This window comes from Dendropsophus ebraccatus, chromosome 1, assembly GCF_027789765.1.
Source record: "Dendropsophus ebraccatus isolate aDenEbr1 chromosome 1, aDenEbr1.pat, whole genome shotgun sequence".
NCBI classification, from domain to species: domain Eukaryota; kingdom Metazoa; phylum Chordata; class Amphibia; order Anura; family Hylidae; genus Dendropsophus; species Dendropsophus ebraccatus.
Genome location: NC_091454.1, coordinates 31,889,591 through 31,909,938, shown reverse-complemented (window position 1 = coordinate 31,909,938; position 20,348 = coordinate 31,889,591). Strand labels below are relative to the sequence as shown.

Genomic DNA, 20,348 nt, shown 5'->3' with positions numbered 1-20,348 from the left:
TGGCGATTTTTATCAATCGCACGCTAAGGGATCATAATGAAAATAGACCATGCCATGACCACCCCTGTGTCATTGATGTTCCTTCCTCTATCCCCTCTAAACCTTTGCCTTCTATAACTTGTCCTCTGGTCACCCTGGAGGAACCTCCGGAACTGGGCAAAATTAATAGATCCCTGGCCCGCAAAGAACACAGAAGAAGGAATGGACTCTGTTTTTATTGTGGCGAAAGTGGACACTACATCAGCTTTTGTGCCAAGCGTCCCTCGAGGCCAGATCATCAGCGTCCAGGTGACTACCAGGAGGGTCATCTGGGCGCCCAGGTGGGTGTAGTTAGTGTGTGTCCCGCCGAGGATACCAAGTCTGCTGATTTGTGTAAGGTGGAAATTGGCTCTGTATATCCTGGTGATTGTGCCATATCTGTGTCTTCATGTAATGCTGAAATTGGCTCTGTGTCTGGTACCGATTTGAGCGGTTATGGGAGATCTGTCAGGAGACCAGTTGTCCATCACTTGGAGTCTGATTCTGATGAATGGGAGACGGACGATGAGATCTCTAGCGATGTTGAGACATGTATTATAAGAGGTCCGTTTCCTCCCAGGTCTGGTTCGTCTGGTGAGGGTCCTGAGGCCCCTCATAAAAGGGGGGGGTACTGTCAGGATGGTATCTTTGCGGAGCGTCATGCGTCCCTCTGCTCATGCTGTGCGGCCGAGAAGGTGCTGATTTTCTTGCATTCTGTTTCTGTGTTTTGTTTTGTAGTGTGTGAACACTGGTTATTTGCTCACCTTGAGAGACACACCCGACTTTACCTGCTGAGTTCTGTCTGGCCATGTCAGGGTTAATCTGTGTTTTGGTTCTGCTTTGACTGATAGGTCTTCCTGCCAGTGGATCTGTTTTGTTCTCAGCTGTCTGTGCTTGGAGTTCAGGGGGATGGTCCAATTATGTTCTGGATCAGAACCCTGGCCTCCTATATAACTACCTCAGTCTGGGATATCTTGGCCGGATATTGAGCTTGTCTCTGCCTGGTTCTGTGTTTGCTATTCTTGCTCTGTTTATTCTGACTCTGCTTTGTATTTCTGACCTTTCCTGCTTGCTGCCTGCCCCTGACCATACTGCCTGTTTTTTGACCTTGCCTTTGGATTGTGATTTTGTACTTTTGCTGCCCGATTGTTGTGACCCGGACTGTCGACCATTCTTTATTGTGTTTTGTCTGTCTGTCTTGTACTTGTGTCCCACCTAGCCAGTGCAGGGACTGACGCCCAGTTGCTCGCCGCCATCTTAGGGCGGACTGTGGCAAATAGGTAGAGGACAGTGGGCGGGGCTGAGCTTAGGGCTCACTGTGTTGTCTTGTCCTGCTGTCCGGTTCCTGACAAATGGGCATTATTTGCTATTAAATGATGGCCATACATTGAATTTCAATAGTGTATGAACATAGCCTTTTTGTGTTTTCAATCCACCTCTAATTTTGGTTGCAAAATACCAAAAATATTGTGTGGGAAAATGATACAATAAAAAAATAATAAAAATAAATAAATACATAAAAAAGCCTATATTTTATTTCCATCAGGGGATTTGAACCAAAGAATGAACTGCTGGCAGGTCTGTAGACAGGTGAGATACCCCTAGGCCACAGCTCCAAGGCACTTGGGCTCAGAGATTCAACTATATCTGAGGGTTTTTTTCCAGACATAAACTGCCTACAGAGGACTGATCTGCAATCAGAGACACTGGCTGACAGCTGAGCGAGCAGGAGGCCGGGCAGCATTGCTTATTCATGAAGAGGAGAAAGGGGAAGGAGTAGTGAGGTGTGCCAGAGTGGCAAAAACAACTCTTTGACTTTTCATTACAATAGGATTGTCACCAATTCACTGCACGGACAAATTACCAAAAGTCATTGTGCTCACTAGGGGACTGCCACCTACAGCACACTGTCCGCACCTTAGATAGGGCCCAGGAGCTGACAGATTCCCTTTAAATGAATATTATATTGCATTGATGTTTTCTTTTCTGTATTCTGCACCACAGGAATATTACCTTCTTGGTCACGTTATTGAATTGTATATACAAACCACTGTAACCTTATTTTTGTTCAGACCTCATAAAAAGTGCATTGCCGGCCCTTGAGACACGCTGTCTTTCACTTTGCAAATAAAGAAGCTATGTAGAAACTCCCACAGTGTCATGGTTGGCTCTTTCAGAAAGACTCCCATCATTGTTAGGCCATGTTGACACGTAGTATGACACCGTGTCACAGAACGGCTGGTGTCAGTGAAGATCATCACTTATGCTGAATTTTGATGCGGGCGCATCCGTGTGCACCCGCATCGCAATTTACCATAGCCAATGGACAATGGAGAGTGCAGCAGAAGTTGAAACTATCACGCCTTGTGTCTTTGACCAGGTCCTCCATGTACTGTAGCTATGGTATGGAGGTCCACCACTCTGATGTATCATGACCCCAACTGAGAGGTTCTATGCTTACCAAGTAAAGACCAACTGGTGCGACTGGTGGTGTTTTTTTCTATTTGTTTATGTCATTACCTTATTAACTATACTTACCTGGCGCAGTATTTAGTTGCATTTTCACATAGGGCAGTTTTGAAGCAAATCCAACCCCCCAAAAAATCTGTGTATAGTTTGTCCATTCTCCCCATTTTTGTGTGGGTGTCCTTTGCATGCTCTAGATCCACTCCTACTCCAAAACACACTTACTGCTAGTGTCTGAGAAATTAGACTATTTGTTTCTTATTACATGGGGCAATTATTGAAAGAAAAGGCAGCAATTGCCCTGTGTAATAAACCTTGTGATCAGCCAACAAATGGGCACATGCTCATTCACCTTAAGACCCATTGGGAAGGATTGGAAGGTGATGGAATTCTCTGTATAGTGCTGGAAAATATGTTGGTTTTATATAACAGGTTATACGCTGCAATCCAAGGGTTCATTTCTTTTAGAGGGTGTAAACCACTGGGACATATACAGTTCTTAACACCTGTGTCATTTTCACTATTATTTAATTTACAGAACATGTAGTTTACACCTATGTACTTACAAACTAGCTTCTCTTTTGTCTATTTTACACAAGGCTGTGAGACATCAGATGAGTCTTTTTTTTATATAAAATATATAACTTAATAGTTCCAAGACTTAAATAGTTCACCCAACAAGGACTCTATACATGGATAGTTTTGTGCCGAATCACGGTTCTATCAGAAAGACATACGTGACCATGAGTTTATACAAAGAATATACTAAGAATACATAAAGTTAAAGTCAAAACTGAACCCATTACGTTTGTTGTCACCATATAAGCTCTGGTTGAGAACCCCATTTTAGTCCTTTGATGGTCCACATCATACGATAACTCTAGAAGGCCATAGTAACATTTACTATTCCCAGTCACGTTACATGCTGCCCTGCCCCAGACTCGGCTTCATTTTTCTTATTGAGCATGGTGTTGAGTTCCTGGAGCAGTTTGTCCTGCATATTGGAGGACATAGGAGTAGTCTTCTTCCAGGAAGGAATCTTTGTTGGATCTGAAGGGGCTGTTGGTTCAAAAAACAATGGCAATGTGCTCAAGTCAAGGGCGCTCTTCACCACTTGGCTTCTCGTAGAGCCCATCTGAGTTCGGTTTGGCTCCACCTGCCTTTCAAGGGAAGCAGATTTCATAATGGACACACCCGGGCCTCTGTCAGGCATGGGTGATCTAATGCCATCCCTCTGGACCATCTTAAAAGTATCCATACAAAGGTTTCTGTCTAGAGATTGCGTCTTGTTGTAACTGTCCCTGTCAGCTCTCTCTGGGGATTGGGGTTTCACTGGGGTTGGCTTTATGGATTCCGGGTTAAGTACTGGCTTTTTTGTCCGGTCCAAAGGAGGAGGTAATTGGAGTCGTTCTGATGATAGTACACAGTTTGAATCTGTTTGCTGAATGCTTTGGAAATTTCCAACTTCTTCATACAAGGGCTCATGTTCCTCATCTTGTTTTTCCTGTAGCTCCTCCAGGGAGTCTTGATGCATCTTCATTGGCTACAAAAACACAATTATATTGAATTATAATGTAGAATTTAGTGTCTGTAATAACAAAACAAGATTGTTATTGGTGCAAACTGTGGTATACAAGCACAGGTATGAGTATGTGAGCACAGAGAACACATGCAAAGTGCTGTGCATTCAGGTTAGTAACCAAAGTCGGTATTGGGGTGTATTCTCATCTCAACTAATATAGTTATACTTGTAGGACTTGTCAAGTTAACCATTTTTGCGAATACATTCATTTAGCAAACTTGCCTCCTTCTCCAGATGTTGTTTTTTTTTTCTCCCATTGTTGACATCTTGTTGTCTAGGTTACAGTGGTCTAGCTTGTGTATATATAGCTATAATGTACATGTATAGTAATATAGTGTATATATATTCTGCATAAAATATAAATATATACACCCAGGGCCATTTCTAGTGGCGGGCAGGCCAGGCAGACGCCAAGGGGCGCTGACATCTAGAAGGCGCTGCTGACCTCTATCAGATGCCCGCACATTGGCCTCACAAAGCCTCCCCCCACCAGCACACCGCACTGCATGGCAGACCACCCCCTCTTTCTCCTTACACCGTACATGGCCCCCCTTTCTCCCTGCACCGCACACTGCACACCAACCTCCTTTCTCCCCGCAACGCACACTGCACACCGCCCCCGCACGGCATGGCACACTGCATACCACTTCTCCTTTCTCCCTCCCCCTGCGTGCAGCAATGCCGATTCCGCCCTCGCACCTTTCCCAGCAAACATCCCCCTGCAGGGCCTGGACGCAATCTCTCCCTCCTGGAGGGCCTGTTCCCGTGACTGACAGGCTGGAGAAAGAAGATTGAGGGACCCGCTCCATGCCAGGTGAGCATAATCTTTTTGTTTTTTTTTGTGTTGGGCAATACAGAGACAGGACAGGAGGCAGTCACTCGGGGCTCAGCATGACCAGGGCAGTTACCATTTACTATGGGTGAACAGCAGGGAAGGGGGCAGTTACTATGGGGGCACAGCAAGAGAGGGGCAGTTACTATGGGGCAGGGCAGGGAGCATTTCACTATATGTGGGGGCACAGCTGAGGAGGGGGCATTATTAATATATGGGGCACAGCAGGGGGCAATATTCCTATATAGAGGGCACAGCAGGGGGCATTATTACTATATGGAGGGTACAGCAGGGGGCATTATTACTATATAGAGGGCACAGCAGGGGGCATTATTACTATATGGGGGGCACAGCAGGGGGCACCCTACATACAGGGGGCAACCCACATACCCACTCGCTTTACTGTGCATGACACCAAACAGCGAAATTACTACAGTATGGGGCCTTATAGGTGGGAAAAAGGGAAGAAAGTTGCTGGAAATGTGCAAAGCCTGAGATGTTTGTCTGTCAGGTTCTGAAGAGACGAATTGTAGCTGCAAGAAATCAAAGATCAGATCAAAGAAGATGTCACCTGTAAGTCACCTTTTCTGTATGGGTTAAAGAAAGGTTCAGCAGCACTGCTCTACACACACTGCTTCTTCCTAGCAACCCCAGCTTGGGGGGTTGGGGGCTTTTATCATAGTTTGCCCCATAGTCAAAATGCCCTAGAAACGGCCCTGTATACAATATATATATATATATATATATATATATATATATATATATATATATATATATATACACCAGCCAGACCACTGTTTTTAGAGAAGAGTTATGGTCGGAAAGAGCAGCATATGGGGGCAAACCTGCTAAATAAATGTACTGTATCTGCAAAAATATTTACCTTGACAAATCCTACAAGTATAACTATATTAGTTGAGATGAGAATAGGACCTCTGCCTACGTGCAAAACACCACTCATAATAACAGTCCGAGAATGTGTTAAATGTGTTAAAAGAATAATCTTTACAGAATCAATTTGTTATTAAGTTACGAGAAAAGATGAGTTCTTTAACATTTTGAAGATCTCTGCTTGGTGTCAGAAAAGAGAAAAACTACATCCTGATCCTATTGAACTGACATAGCTCTGGTCTGTAGGCCACTCATGGCAAGCAACGATCTTAAAATTATAAAGAACTGAAAGAAAGAACAGCAACCATGTGCTGAGACTTCTTGGTTCAAGTTGCTCTTTGGCAGAAGCGAGTGTTACAACATAAGAGCAAAAAGTTATGGTGATGCGTTCTGCTTTCATGCTGCATTTACAGCCTAGTAACCTGACATGCAATGTCCAAAGCATGGTAAGGGCACATGCAGGTGGGTATGGCCACGTGTAGATACTTACAAAGAACATTGACAGTGTCCTCCGTGTGTGGAGACGACGCTAAGGAACAGAAATAAGGTGTGAAAGGGAAACAGGGAAGCCAAAATGTTTTTTTTTGCAGTCTAGCAGGGAACCCAATGGTGTAAATAAAGGTTTAAGTGAGACCTACATGTACAGTAAGTGTCATTGTGCATCAAATAGATGAGAAGCTGAGCTCTGTGATCTATATAGGTTTATGTAATCTGAAGCTGGATTTATTAGCATTATGGAGAATATACCAGCCCAGTAAATCTACTGTCAGTAAGTCAATGGTGCATAAAGCATCCCTAACTTACTGTTTTGTAAATAGACCTGGGGATGCCTGTCCACTTACATAGTTCCCATGTGTCTACACTGGTAAAGCAGGGTGCCACAAAAGCTACAGTGACATGTCATGTACAGTACACAGTTCTAAACTCACTGCTTAGAGCTGTTGCACTGTTGTCACGCTGCAGCAATGAGATGTCACATCAGTGGAGGGCAAATCAAGGTACTACAGGTTGCACATTGGATTCAATGTGGAGGTACTGCTTCACTGTTCCGCAACCTGTGTCTGTCCACCTATTGTAAAACTACAACTCCCAGCATATCTTGACAGCTGAAGGCTAATTGGAGGTATAGTTTAGCAACAGTTGAAGATCCATAGGATAATGAGCGCTATGCTACAATGTAGGGTGTAAACCTTTTTACCAGTCAAGTAGAAACCCTCAGCACTCTCCAATGAATACATGAGAAATGTAATTTCACATAATCATTTTCACACACAGAAAATTGGTTTAATCATTTTTCCATTCAGAGTAATGACAGCTGCAAATAGGAGCAAGAGTTCTTCTGCCCTCCGGGGCCCTTTTCACAGTTGTGACAAGAGAAGGGACAAATGTAACTTAAGGCTTGGTTAAAGGGAACCTGTCACCCCCTGTGCCTGGGTGACAGGCTCCTGACCCCCCGCTGGAGCACCCTATACTCACCTGATCCCGCCGGGTCCCGCTTCTGGAGGTGGTCAGGTGACTGAGATATGAGCGCCCAAAGCCCGGCGCGCGCGCTCCTCAGATGAGTCCAACGCTCATAGAGAATGACAGGCGAGTCCGACACTCCGTCATTCCCTATGAGCTTTGGACTCATCTGAGGAGCGCGCGTGCCGGGCTTCGGGCGCTCATATCTTAGTCACCCGACCACCTCCAGAAGTGGGACCCGGCGGGATCAGTATAGGGTGCTCCAGCGGGGGGGCGGGAGCCTGTCACCCCGGCACGGGGGGGTGACAGGTCCTCTTTAAGGTATATACATTGCATCAGTGATCATTGGGCTTTTTTACAACAGGAGAAATAACAAACTAATTTATGTTAGTTTTCTAGCAATAAAGAGTAAAAAACTTTGGTCTTGGAAGAAATCAACTATATTTGCCTAATCTTCAATAACTTCCCAATGTGTCCAAGTATAAAGAGAACATAAAATGCTACAAATACACCATCTAGTGGCCAATTGAGGTATAGTTACCCAGGGTGTGAAAATATGAAGACAAAATAAATTGCTGTGATGGTGCCATCTTGTGGCCAATTAAGGTTTGTTTCTCCCAATCAGTCTAAGGCTATGTTCACACAGCGTAAATTAACGGCTGTTGTTTTCACCCGGCCGGACACGTACGCCTAAAACTACGGCCGTAGAAATACGAGCATACGGGCTAGTCGTGAAACTACAGCCGTTGTTTAAATTTGCTTCTAAGCGGGCTGACACAGGTCATTTACTTTATGATACACATGACAGAAAAAGGTATATAGAAACACCGGTAAGCACACCATGATAATAATAAAGAAATTCATAGTTTATTGGAAATACACAAATACAAATAATGTAGCAACCAAACATGATTAAACTTCCCCTAAAAACAATTAAAATCATCCCACATGATCCAATAGTTGTCAGGAAAATGGCCAACAACAATCATGTTTGGTTGCTACATTATTTGTATTTGTGATTTCCAATAAACTATGAATTTCTTTATTATTATCATGGTGTGCTTACCGGTGTTTCTATATACCTTTTTCTGTCATGTGTATCATGAGTTTTTCTATATAGAGGTTTAGCACCCGGAGTGTTTCTATTGGGCTGTGCATCCCTTTCCCCCTTTTTTGTGTTGTAATTAGGTCATTTACTTTAAATACTGCGCCCAGCCAGAGAAACCAATCAGAACATTTTTTACATTAAAATCAAGTTTAATTCGGCAGATATAAGTTTTACGTTCGCGGCCGCATTGAAATCCACGGTTGGGGCATCACAGGCCGGAAATAACTGACATGTTCATTTTTCACGGGGCCGTATAAACATTGGCCGTTGTCTGATACGAAGTGTGCATCGTACGACCGTAGTTCGTATATATTGCAGCCAAGTTTATAAACTTCAAAACAACGGCTGTAGTTTTGCGGCGAGGACTACAGCTGTTGTTTTACGTAGTGTGAACATAGCCTAAATATGAAAAGTAAAGAAAATGCTACAATGCTAGTTGACTATTAAGGTACCGAAACATGGGGAAAAAATGGCCTATCGACTGTCTGGCACTCCAGAATAGAAGATGCTTAAAAAGGAGTCCTGGAGCACAATCAAGGACGTAATAATTCCAGCATTCTGCATCCTCAACCTGCTCAGACACCTTAGCCGGGAACAACAGCACATGCTCATTGAGTTCCCCAACTGAGGGAATTGGCTTCAACCACTTGGTTGGTTGGTTCCTGGCCATGGGTGGAGGATGCAGGATGTGCGCAGGCTGGGCTGGAATAATTATTCAATAAGAATAGGGAGGAGGAATCAGCGATTAAGTGTATCAGATTGTGGCGTGAACCCTGAGCCAAAACTCTTCTTTGATTCTTTTTTACTGTAAGAAAGTAGAAATTGAGCATAATCTCTTCCACAGACAGTATAAATAAAGGTAGCAAGATTACTAGGGCACGGTCATCTACATCACACTGTCAGCACCTCAGCTCAGCTCCGAGGGCTGACAGATTCCCTTTTAGCCGTCCTTGCCTCCAGCGCTGATTGGATTTACTAAAACTTAGGCAAAAACACTGCTGTAAAATGTAGTGAACTCTACACCAGCTCATTGCAGCCACAGCGATTAATTTATTTATAAGGCTTCTGCCTCTTAATAATTTAGGAGTAGAGTACTCCACCGCAGATTAGCTAAACACCGGCATGTAATACATGGCAGACAGTGAGCAAGCTTTAAAGGTGTCCTGTCACCTGAATACACTGGATTTGTTAGAAATTTATTGAAGATCTCATTTGCAATTTTAAAGCTATGTTCCCACAATGCCTTGTGTTATGGACAGCTTTTTTTTTTTTTACAAGTGTTTTTTTTTCCAATTTCTGTGAAGATCAGGTCTTTTGTATTTGTAAAAATGTTCTAAATTTTAGTGCAAATTGCCCAAAAATGACTTTTTGTGTGTTTTGAGCAAAAATTGTGCTTCATAAAAAAACAAAGCAAAAATTATAAAAGCACTGCAAAATATGAGTAAAATGGAATGATGCATAGTTCTTTAAATGGTCTTAAAGGGGAAGTCCGGCGTCGGCCATTTTTTTCACAAGAGACAGAGAGGAGGTGGCTGTACATAACAACATACACCTACCTCATTGGGTCTGCTGCCCCCCTCTCCGGTACCGGTCCCCTGGCCGCTAAAGTTACCCAGCTCATTATAAGTACTGCTACTTATAGTGGCTGCACAGAGAAAGAAGTGACACAGAAGTGGGGGCATAGTCTGATTCTGTGTGTGACAGCGTTCTTACTCATTCCACAAGTGCTGAAGGGGACTGATCCTCCTCTCCACCTCTACTATGAACACAGTAAGACTCACCAGCTGCTGGTTAGCGGAAACCATGGTGGTGTTGGCGTCATCTCCACGGATGGGTACTAAAGGCATGGTGCCAAATTTCTGTTTGGTTACATCTGAAGAAGAGTGTCGCCTTAAAATCACAGGGCGCAGATCATCATGCTGAAACAACAGGGAAGGACACTTAGGTTTTTATTTCATTTGATTGTGAATTGCTATATCTAATTTGTATCATCAGGAGAACGCAGATCCCCTGACCCATTTTCCACTAGGTACGGTGGCCTGCCGCAGCCATGTCTGGCTGACTAGAGAAATGGGCAGTCAAGTGTATGGGAAAAATGGAAGAGACTGGGAACACGGTTGATAAAAATTTGATGAGATGAGAACATCCATATATATATATATATATATATATATATATATATATATATATACAGTATATATATATATATATATATATATATATATATATATACTGGCTTCTATGTAGCATATATATATATATATATATATATATATATATATATGCTGGCTTTTATGTAGCAGCCATTATTTATAGTGCCGAGAACCGTGATGATGGTTACCTGAGCCTTGAGAATACTTGTCATCCAGTCCCACATCTCGGCTTGTGCTGTGCAACACAGACACCTGCAAAGTACAGATACTATTACTGTACAACACAATACTTCCACATCCATCACTACTAAGTTTATGCTTCTTCGTCTACAGTCAGCTAGCAGCAGAATAGACTCCAACTATTCTATCTATATAAACAAACAAACTGAGTTATTAAGAAAACATACAGCATAGGCAGTAATACTATAAAATAACATGCTATCTCTGCTATGTAATACTTACAACTGCTGTTTATCAATGTAGATTGTAAAGCCCCACCTGGTGGACAAATGAAGGAAGTGCAGTTAGAACAATTTATATACAGCAATAGTTACATACAGTACTCTGGTTTATCAACTTTTATATGAAGCCTTGTTTAAAAGAATTATCCAGGAAACATGGACACTTTCTTCCGGAAACAGCACCACTCTTGTCCTCAGTTTGGGTGTGGGTTTTGCAGATCAGTTGTATTGAAGTGAATGGAGCTGAACTATAATATCACATACAACCTAAGGACATGGGTAGTGCTGTTTTTGCAAGAAAGTAGCTGTGTTTTTTTCCCCCCTAATCCTGGATAATACCTTTTAAAAGAAAGTAATATTTTGGCTTTAAATGTATCATGTGAGATACACACCAAAGGTAAGAGGATCTGCAAGGTTGAAATAAAGTTAAATTGGTCTAGACTGTTAGAATTAAGGGTTAGGTATCACTTGAATGGGGCTGAGCTGCCACACCTCACAAAAGTGGCCCTATTTCAGGAGAAAAACAAACATCCTTTCTTCTAATCGTGGACAAACCCTTAATACGATTTATTGGGTTGCTGACTGGTTGAGTGGGCCTGACACATCAAGACGAGGCTCAGACCAGGAAGCGGCCCAGGGACTGGGAACCAGAGTGGACCTTTCACAACCTGGGGTCATTGATGCATCAATGCCCAGGTTGTTTTTGGACATCAGCTTATAGGATCATAATGATCCCATAAGCTGATGTCCCTGTGTCTGCCCTCTCTCCTCTGTCCCCTGCCACTGTTACAATCTTGTGACAGTGGCAGGGGAGACAGGGGAGGGGGCAGAGCGCACGGGTGCCCTGCCTTCCCTCCCTCCCCCCTCTGGCCTCCATAGCCAGGAAACCGGAAGCCTGAGGCGCCCTATAGATGCTGTCGCCGTGCTGACCGCAGTATCTATAGGGTTAACTCACAGCACCGGACCGCGGCTCCGGTGCTGAGAGTTGCGGCGGGCTTCTGCGCCTGTGTTATCCTCGATCGTAAATTAACGTTGCTGTAGCCATGTTAATTTACTGTGCAGCGGCAGGAGGGGGTTAATAAACATGAAACAAAAAAGTATCTTTTGGCAGCATGAAATCATCAAATACAACTGTGTTTTTTTTGCGCCAAAATGATGGCCGTCCAAAAAGGTGGTTGTAGAATGGCCAAAAAAGAATTTGTGGGTACATAGGGGGAGATTTATCAAACATGGTGTAAAGTGAAACTGTCTCAGTTGCCCCTAGCAACCAATCAGATTCCACCTTTCATTTTCTAAAGAGTTTCACTTTATACCATGTTTAATAAATCTCCCCCATAGTCTATGCCTGTATCCATGTTTTTTCAGGATTCCCAAGGATTGCCCCATATTCTCCAGCCACTAGGAATCAAATGCTAAGAGTTCAGGTTCTTACGCTAAGTTCACTCATCTCTACCCCCAATCCATCCAGCAACAAGACTGGAGCTAGGGGCTGCTGAATAGAACCGAGGTCTAACTTGCACTCTGCCAAAATCTACATCAGTGATATAGACTTTGCATGGAGCAGCGGAGCGCACACTTGACCACGGTGTCCATAAAACTTCTCCTAGCTTGCAGCTGAGGTGAAAAACGTGGGGGGTTAATGGGGGCCCAGAAGTTGGACCCCCATCTAGCAATTATCACCTGTTCAGACATGACTGGCAGGTAAAGTCCCCAGATGAAACGTAATAATAATACTTTGACTAATTCATTATGAAGGCTGCGTCTACATGAGAATAACACTTACTGGGTGGGAGGTTTCAGCTTTTTTCGGATACCCATGTAAACTTTGGCATTTTCAAGTGACCATTCCCTCTCTGGTTTAGAACTCTATAAGGTGAATAAAAAATGTTAGACAAATAAAATTTAGTACATAGTACATGGTGCGTGTAACATGAACAAGGATAATACGCTAAATATATATGCTCTTTACTTACTACTGTTCTAGGGAAAAAAATTTAAAAAAAGCCATCAGTCATATTACTGGAGGTTTCATCAACAATCACTGCAAACTCTCGCAACATGTCTGCATGGCTGCTAGAATACATATTGCTTTTAGGTGGAAATCCCCCTCTGGTGACAACCAAGCTTAAAGGAGAAGTCCGGCCAAAATTTATTTTTTATATGTTATTACTGATGGAAAGTTATACAATTTTCTAATGTACATTAATTATGGGAAATGCTCATATACTGCTATTTCCCTTAATTTAGTGTATCAGGAAGTGTTAGAATTATCTCTGAAGCAGTGACGTCACGACGAAAGGTTTAATTCCTATGGAGTGTCCAGCAGGGGGCACACTATATATAGAAGTCAATGAGTACCATTGACTTCTATATATAGTGCGCCCCTGCTGGACACTCCATTAGAATTACAATGGATGTGTATGTAAATGTAGTATACAGTGTTTTTGATTGAATACATTTATGAAATACTTTGGGGAGCAAGTGTCCTTGCTCCCCAAAGTATTCCATAAATGTAAGCAATCAGTACATAACAGTAAGCCCGCCGCCGCCCGCCCGCCTGCTGCTACCGAACGCCCGCCGCTCTGGACTACTGAACTACTACTCTCCCCACCTGCTCAGAGCATGCACAGGTGATGGGAGAGTAGTAGCCGGGTTATATCTCCGAGATCGCCGCCACCGCCGCTGATGGCGCGCAGGGGAGCCGCTCATCACTGCAGCCATCATCCCCCTCCTGCTGCTTCCTTACTCTATCTCAGAGATATAATCCGGCTACTACTCTCCCATCACCTGCGCATGCTATGAGCAGGTGGGGAGAGTAGTAGTTCGCTGCTGCCGCGCAGGGGAGCCGCACATCACTGCAGCCATCATCCCCCTCCTGCTGCTTCCTTACTCTATCTCAGAGATATAATCCGGCTACTACTCTCCCATCACCTGCGCATGCTATGAGCAGGTGGGGAGAGTAGTAGTTCGCTGCTGCTGCTGCCGCGCAGGGGAGCCGCACATCACTGCAGCCATCATCCCCCTCCTGCTGCTTCCTTACTCTATCTCAGAGATATAATCCGGCTACTACTCTCCCATCACCTGCGCATGCTATGAGCAGGTGGGGAGAGTAGTAGTTCGCTGCTGCCACCGCTGCTGCCGCGCAGGGGAGCCGCACATCACTGCAGCCATCATTCCCTTCCGCTCCCCCCTCCTGCTGCTTCCTTACACTATCTGATGGCTGACTCCCCGCCCGGCCGCCGCTCTCCGATCACACGTGCCGGTGGCCGGGCGGGGAGTCAGCCATCAGATTGAGTAAGGAAGCAGCAGGAGGGGGGAGCGGAAGGGAATGATGGCTGCAGTGATGTGCGGCTCCCCTGCGCGGCAGCAGCGGCGGCAGCAGCGAACTACTACTCTCCCCACCTGCTCATAGCATGCGCAGGTGATGGGAGAGTAGTAACCGGATTATATCTCTGAGATAGAGTAAGGAAGCAGCAGGAGGGGGATGATGGCTGCAGTGATGTGCGGCTCCCCTGCGCGGCATCAGCGGCGGCGGTGGTGATCTCGGAGATATAACCCAGCTTCTACTCTCCCATCACCTGTGCATGCTCTGAGCAGGTGGGGAGAGTAGTAGTTCAGTAGTCCAGAGCGGCGGCGGTTCGGCGGGCTTACTGTTATGTACTGATTGCTTACATTTATGGAATACTTTGGGGAGCAAGGACACTTGCGCCCGAAAGTATTTCATAAATGTATTCAATCAAAAACACTGTATACTACATTTACATACACATCCATTGTAATTCCAATGGAGTGTCCAGCAGGGGCGCACTATATATAGAAGTCAATGGTACTCATTGACTTATATATATATATATATATATATATATATATATATATATATAGAGAGAGAGAGCGCCCCCTGCTGGACACTCCATAGGAATTACACCTTTCGTTGTGACGTCACTGCTTCAGAGATAATTGTAACACTTCCTGATACACTAAATTAAGGGAAATGGCAGTATATGAGCATTTCCCATAATTAATGTACATTAGAAAATTGTATAACTTTCCATCAGTAATAACATATAAAAAATAAATTTTGGCCGGACTTCTCCTTTAATAATATGATGGTTTTCGAAAAAAATCTCAGCATTAAGAATGGTCATGGCCGTGGATGGTTATCTTGCAGCCAGGAATTAGTTTAATGTGGTGGGTCATCTAGCTGGGCCGTGATCTTGGAGATGGGTCCCCTATCTCCATGTCACACGTATCTAATATGGCCATTATTTAGATTTCTAGACTTATATTTACAAGTGATAGGTGAGTTTTTGATGGAGATGGAAATACTGTATAACCATGACTTACCTATCTACGGACTAAACACTGCCCTATCTGAACACACAAAATATTACTTAAAATTTACCCTATGGCTATGTTCCTTAATCCACTCTTGGTTTTGATTGCAAAATACGGACCAAAATACTGAGAAAAATACTGTGTGGAAACATAACCTAAGGCTTCATCTGCACTGGCAAGTTTTGGTCAGTTTTGTACCAGTATCTATGAGCCAAAACCAGGATTGTGTCCTACAAGGATTTGCATCTCTCCTGAGCTTTGGACCATACAGATTCAAAATACTGACCTAGTGAAAATGGGCTAAGTATTTTCTAAGCACCAATGATAGATACCTTTTTCTCCTTGAGAAGCAGCAGCTTGCGATCCCTGATGACAAAGTACCTGTCCTGGAACTTACTGCCCAGCAGCTTAGGTGACTCCTCTCTGCATTTCAATGAGCCACATTTTGGGAGCTCTCTTTTTGCACCTATATGAAGTAGAATGAATAATAAAAGTATTCCTTTGCAATCCTACAGTTGGTGGGGATCAAGCGATAAGCTGTCCTGAAGCTCCTATTGACTTCAATGGGAGTGTGGAAAAGAAGTGACATGTCACTTTTTTTGCATTGCTTCCTTTTTTCCAATGAAATTAACAGCTGTGGATTTTAAAGCTGGCATGTGTGGGGTTTATTGTTGTGGAACTTGGCATAGATTGTCATTGCAAGTTTTACCTGTGAAAAGACAACTTCCTTCACCGAAGGTGATCTTCTTTACCAGAAGATATGCAGAACTGGGCTCAGCCAACTTGCACCACTGTAGAGCTTGCTCTAGGACCCTCTCCTTCGGATGTAATGGCCTCTCTAGATAAAGATAATATATAGAGATAAGTCGATCCGAACCCGAACGTTCGGTGTTTGATTAGCGGGGGCTGCTGAACTTGGATCAAGCTCTAAGGTTGTCTGGAAAACATGGATACAGCCAATGACTATATCCATGATTTCCACATAGCCTTAGGGCTTTATCCAACTTCAGCAGCCACCGCTAATCAAATGCCGAAAGTTCGGGTTCGGATTGACTCGAGCATGCTCCAGGTTTGCTCATCTCTAATCATATATAAATAAATGTACATAGAATAAAGGTCATATGCATATAAGGCATGGTTGATGTAAAATCTGGTAACCTGTAACTTCTAGTAACCTGCAACCAGCTGACAAACAAATTTTTTATTTTTTTGGATTAAAGGCCCTATTACACCAAACGATTATCGTCCGGAACGTCCGGTAATCAGCCAAGCATGGCTAATAATCGTTTTGTATAATTCGGCTTTTAACCGGAGAAAACGAAAAACTGCCTTGGTCAATAGGACCCTAACAAAAAGGGCAGCGTATTACCCCACCTGGATCAAGTTACAGCATGTTTCTAGGTAATCCCAGTGAAATGCCATGAATATGGAATTTTTAAAATTTCATCACTTACCCAGTTCCCCATTTTCAAAAACTTCAAAGGTCAACCAGATGTCCGTGCTGGCTGGAATATTCCGCATATCCAGGACCTGATTGGTCAGCCCTTCAGCGGTCATAATCGGAGAAACCTAAGTGTGAATGACACTTTAATAACGTGGCTTATATTGTCTGTAGGACAATAACTACACGATAGATTTATGGTATAACAAAATTTGGAACTGTGCACGCTGTATTGGGCAAGGAATTGCTTTGCACCCATCTAAAAACCCCAATATGGTGACATGTCAATGGCCGGCTAACATTCACCAAAGTAATAATGACCTATCAGATAGGAGGAGGATGGCAGAAGCGGCCTACATCAAGGTCAGCCTTTTGGTGTACTAAATGATACCCAAATAACATTGACATATGGACCACTCTGTGTGACTGCACAGGACACAGACATCTCAGGGCAGTCATCCCTAGCATCCCTAACATAACCAGGGAATAATAAAACACCCTGCATAGCCAATGATGAAGATTTGACACGTTTTAAGTGGATTCACTAACACTGACCTTTAAGGTGAGACAACAATCTTGTTCCTTCCTTTCCAAGTAAACCTCTATAATGAGATCTCCGGCTTGTGACAGCTGCGGAGAGAGAAGAAAACAAGAGCTGAACTTTCTGCCTTATTGTGTTAGGTGAGGATCTGTTTTCTTTATACGGTAAGCATTTGACAACTGAGCAGAGTAATGGAAATATCATTAGAATCAGATGAGGCCGGCACAGAGTCTACCACTCATTACCTGGACGTCTTTCCACGTAGTGATGAGACTGTTCTCTAAATCCATCTGCGTCACTTGTTCTTCGTCAATCTTGAAGAGAAGAAAAAGATCTTGAAGTCAGTGAACGTGTTGTAATTTCTGCTTCAATTAAAACCCGTAATTGCTTCAGCTACTAAACTGGAAATAAATGAATAAAGTACAGAGCCAGGAACGTTCTGGACTGCGGATGTCTGATGCTCAATGTTTCAGATGTATACAGATGTAGCAGAATTGAGTTTGTGTAGAACAGCTAATCATGTGCCCCCACATACAGTATTGTCAATGAACAACTCTATTGGACTCATTAAAGGTCCCCATTCATATTAGAGTTTAGTTGTTCGAACTTGCCGCTTGCAGTGGGTTCCACCATCAAACTTAGGTGTATGGGGCTCTGCGGAACTACCACCGACAGATGATATCAGTGGTGACAGAAGTTGGCCCCTTTGTTTTGGGAGAGATAAACTAGAGGGAGATCTCTCTGGTTGCGGCTTACTTCTGCCATGCCCATACAGAACACAGGAACCCTCAGACATGCTAAATGTTACTGTGTATGGGGAGGAGGGGTGGCGAGTGAGAGATTACTGGCGGCTGAATGATGGTTCATCCACGCGTTATTAAGGGTGAAGCATGCAAATCACGACAGCATGATATATCCACAGGATAAGCTACTAGCAGGGGGTGGGGAGGGGGTGAGGATGTGCACTGGCACTTGAAGTTTTAGCATATGCTCCATCAGCTGTGCTCTGACAGTACAGTTTAGGGGAAGTGAGACACCAAGTGGTGAAAATGCAAAAGGAAGCTTCATCCCCTTTGTGTCATACCTTACAGAGTTACCTTGACATAAAACTTAGTGGACCAAGTGGTCTCCCATCACTGGTGTTTTCTCTTGTGCAAGGCTGAAATTAATGGGTTAATTGTTTATGTCATGTGTTTGTGGGCTGACCACTAGTAGGTGCTCTTTCTATCTGTCCTTTCCTGTCTGTCCTCTCTTACACACACTCAACCCTATAGAAGGAGTTAGCTTTGTGTGGGAGGAAGTACAGTTAGTTGTTGGAGGTCCAAGGGGACAGATGCAGGAGAGACTAGCTGTGACAGAGATTGCTTCTGCAGTGACCACTACTTTCACTGTGCAGTGCTAAGTCCAAGTAAGGAAAAGAAGCCACTTAGGAACACCCTAGCCCACGCCAGGAACAGGGCGGACTCCTGAAATAAGAGCAGCTGACCCTAGTAGGACAAAGCTACCAAAAGCAAAGGTCTACGTATCCTACTGTGCAGCGCAGGTCGACTCGGGAACCTGCTACACCCAGATAACCGACGATGACTAGGGCTCGTGCTACCCACCTAGGATGGGTTCTATGACACTAGGGGGCAGAAGGTGGTCAGACATTAGTCTAAACGTGAGTCCAAGTATCACTTATCTAATATATATATATATATATATATATATATATATATATATATATATATATATATACAATCCAGTTCTGGCAGAGTACAGGATCTACCTTAGACAGGGCTCCTCTGGCAACTCCTCTCCTCTTCTCTCTACCTCTATAAAAGCACTACTACTTCTACCAAAGCTCTTACTTCTTCAAGCACCTATTCCAAACAAGCTACTGCAGGAACCACTGTTATCAAGATTTGCTGTATTAAGTATCTGTATTAAGTGTACTGTTCTTTTGCATTCTTCAGTAAAGTGTCTTATTTTTGTACTAAACCCACAGGACTCTGCTTCTTTTGTCTGCACCTGCACCTATACACACCGCCTTCTTCCTTGGGTTATTTTTCCCCTCTCTGTGGGTGGCAGTACCAACATCCTGGGTGGGTCAACTATCACTCCAGGTTGCCATGACAAGAGCCCAAAGTACCCGCAACAAACCCGGAGGCTACTGACCATTTGGGGTTATACAAAAACAGGCATCAAAATCACACCTGTGCACTACTACAGTACTGGCGTCACAACAAAATAACATCAACACCACTGGCTAAGCAGTCACGGATTACAATAGGTCCTTTTCGGGCGGTAGCCCGAGGCCCTGAGCTTCTGGGGGGCCCATGGCATGATTTACAAAAAAATTGCTGCTTTTTTACCACAATTTTGCACAAATCACAGCATCGTGACATTATCTACCCTGTGCTATGAACACCACACTAGTGCTGCCATAGTTACAGTGGGGTTGGGGGGCCCAGGCTTGGTGCACAGCCTGGGGCCTATGTTACAGTCAATCCGCCCCTGTGGCGCAAACCACCCGTACTGGGACACTACACTACAACTGACTGGTAACTGGGAGTCCCATTCTTAAGGCTACAAACAAACTGGGGCATTATATAAACCAATGCAAAGGGATTCAGCACATACTGTAAAGTGAGTGGTGGCAGCTACGTATAACAGATAAAGAGCAGAGCCATGGTTCATTGAGATCTATAGTAATTACAGAAACAAATTAAAACACACATGTTTACAAACATGCCATGTTTACAAAGCATGCGTCCTTCATGTCAGACTTGGTTTCCTTGCATAATTTATGGCTGTAGTCTATGACCCCAGGTCAGACATAGGGAGTTCATTTCTAAATGGCTGCACCTACTATACTATATTCATGAATACACATACACTTTTTTTCAATTTTGCTGGCCAACATTTTAAAAATGATTATATATTTATTTAGTGCCAAAAACGTACAGGTCTGTGTAAATTAATGTGTTCTGATATTACGTTGCATTTTTTACAACAGAAGGCTGGTTAGATGTGCAAGTGGGCACCAACAATCTGCCAGAATGAAGCTGTTCAGACTG

The 20,348-nt window shown here is 43.7% G+C and overlaps 1 protein-coding gene across 4 annotated transcripts in view; it reads right to left on the bottom strand.

Moving 5' to 3' along the window:
- Positions 1–2,995: 2,995 nt before the first annotated feature.
- The window catches only part of ARAP3 (ArfGAP with RhoGAP domain, ankyrin repeat and PH domain 3), a 120,710-nt gene continuing 103,357 nt past the window's right edge, over positions 2,996–20,348 (bottom strand). For 3 of the 4 annotated variants that reach the window (XM_069969194.1, XM_069969195.1, XM_069969196.1), the window contains exons 24-34: positions 17,535–17,603; positions 17,304–17,378; positions 16,762–16,876; positions 16,017–16,145; positions 15,640–15,773; positions 12,756–12,838; positions 10,974–11,009; positions 10,700–10,763; positions 10,140–10,277; positions 6,280–6,318; positions 2,996–4,027 (exon numbers count right to left, since the gene is read on the bottom strand). In XM_069969194.1, the coding sequence (XP_069825295.1) occupies positions 3,398–4,027; positions 6,280–6,318; positions 10,140–10,277; positions 10,700–10,763; positions 10,974–11,009; positions 12,756–12,838; positions 15,640–15,773; positions 16,017–16,145; positions 16,762–16,876; positions 17,304–17,378; positions 17,535–17,603 (1,512 nt within the window). In that variant the 3' untranslated portion in view covers positions 2,996–3,397. The remainder of the gene's footprint in view (positions 4,028–6,279; positions 6,319–10,139; positions 10,278–10,699; positions 10,764–10,973; positions 11,010–12,755; positions 12,839–15,639; positions 15,774–16,016; positions 16,146–16,761; positions 16,877–17,303; positions 17,379–17,534; positions 17,604–20,348) is intronic. The other variant, XM_069969197.1, reaches the window with a different exon arrangement.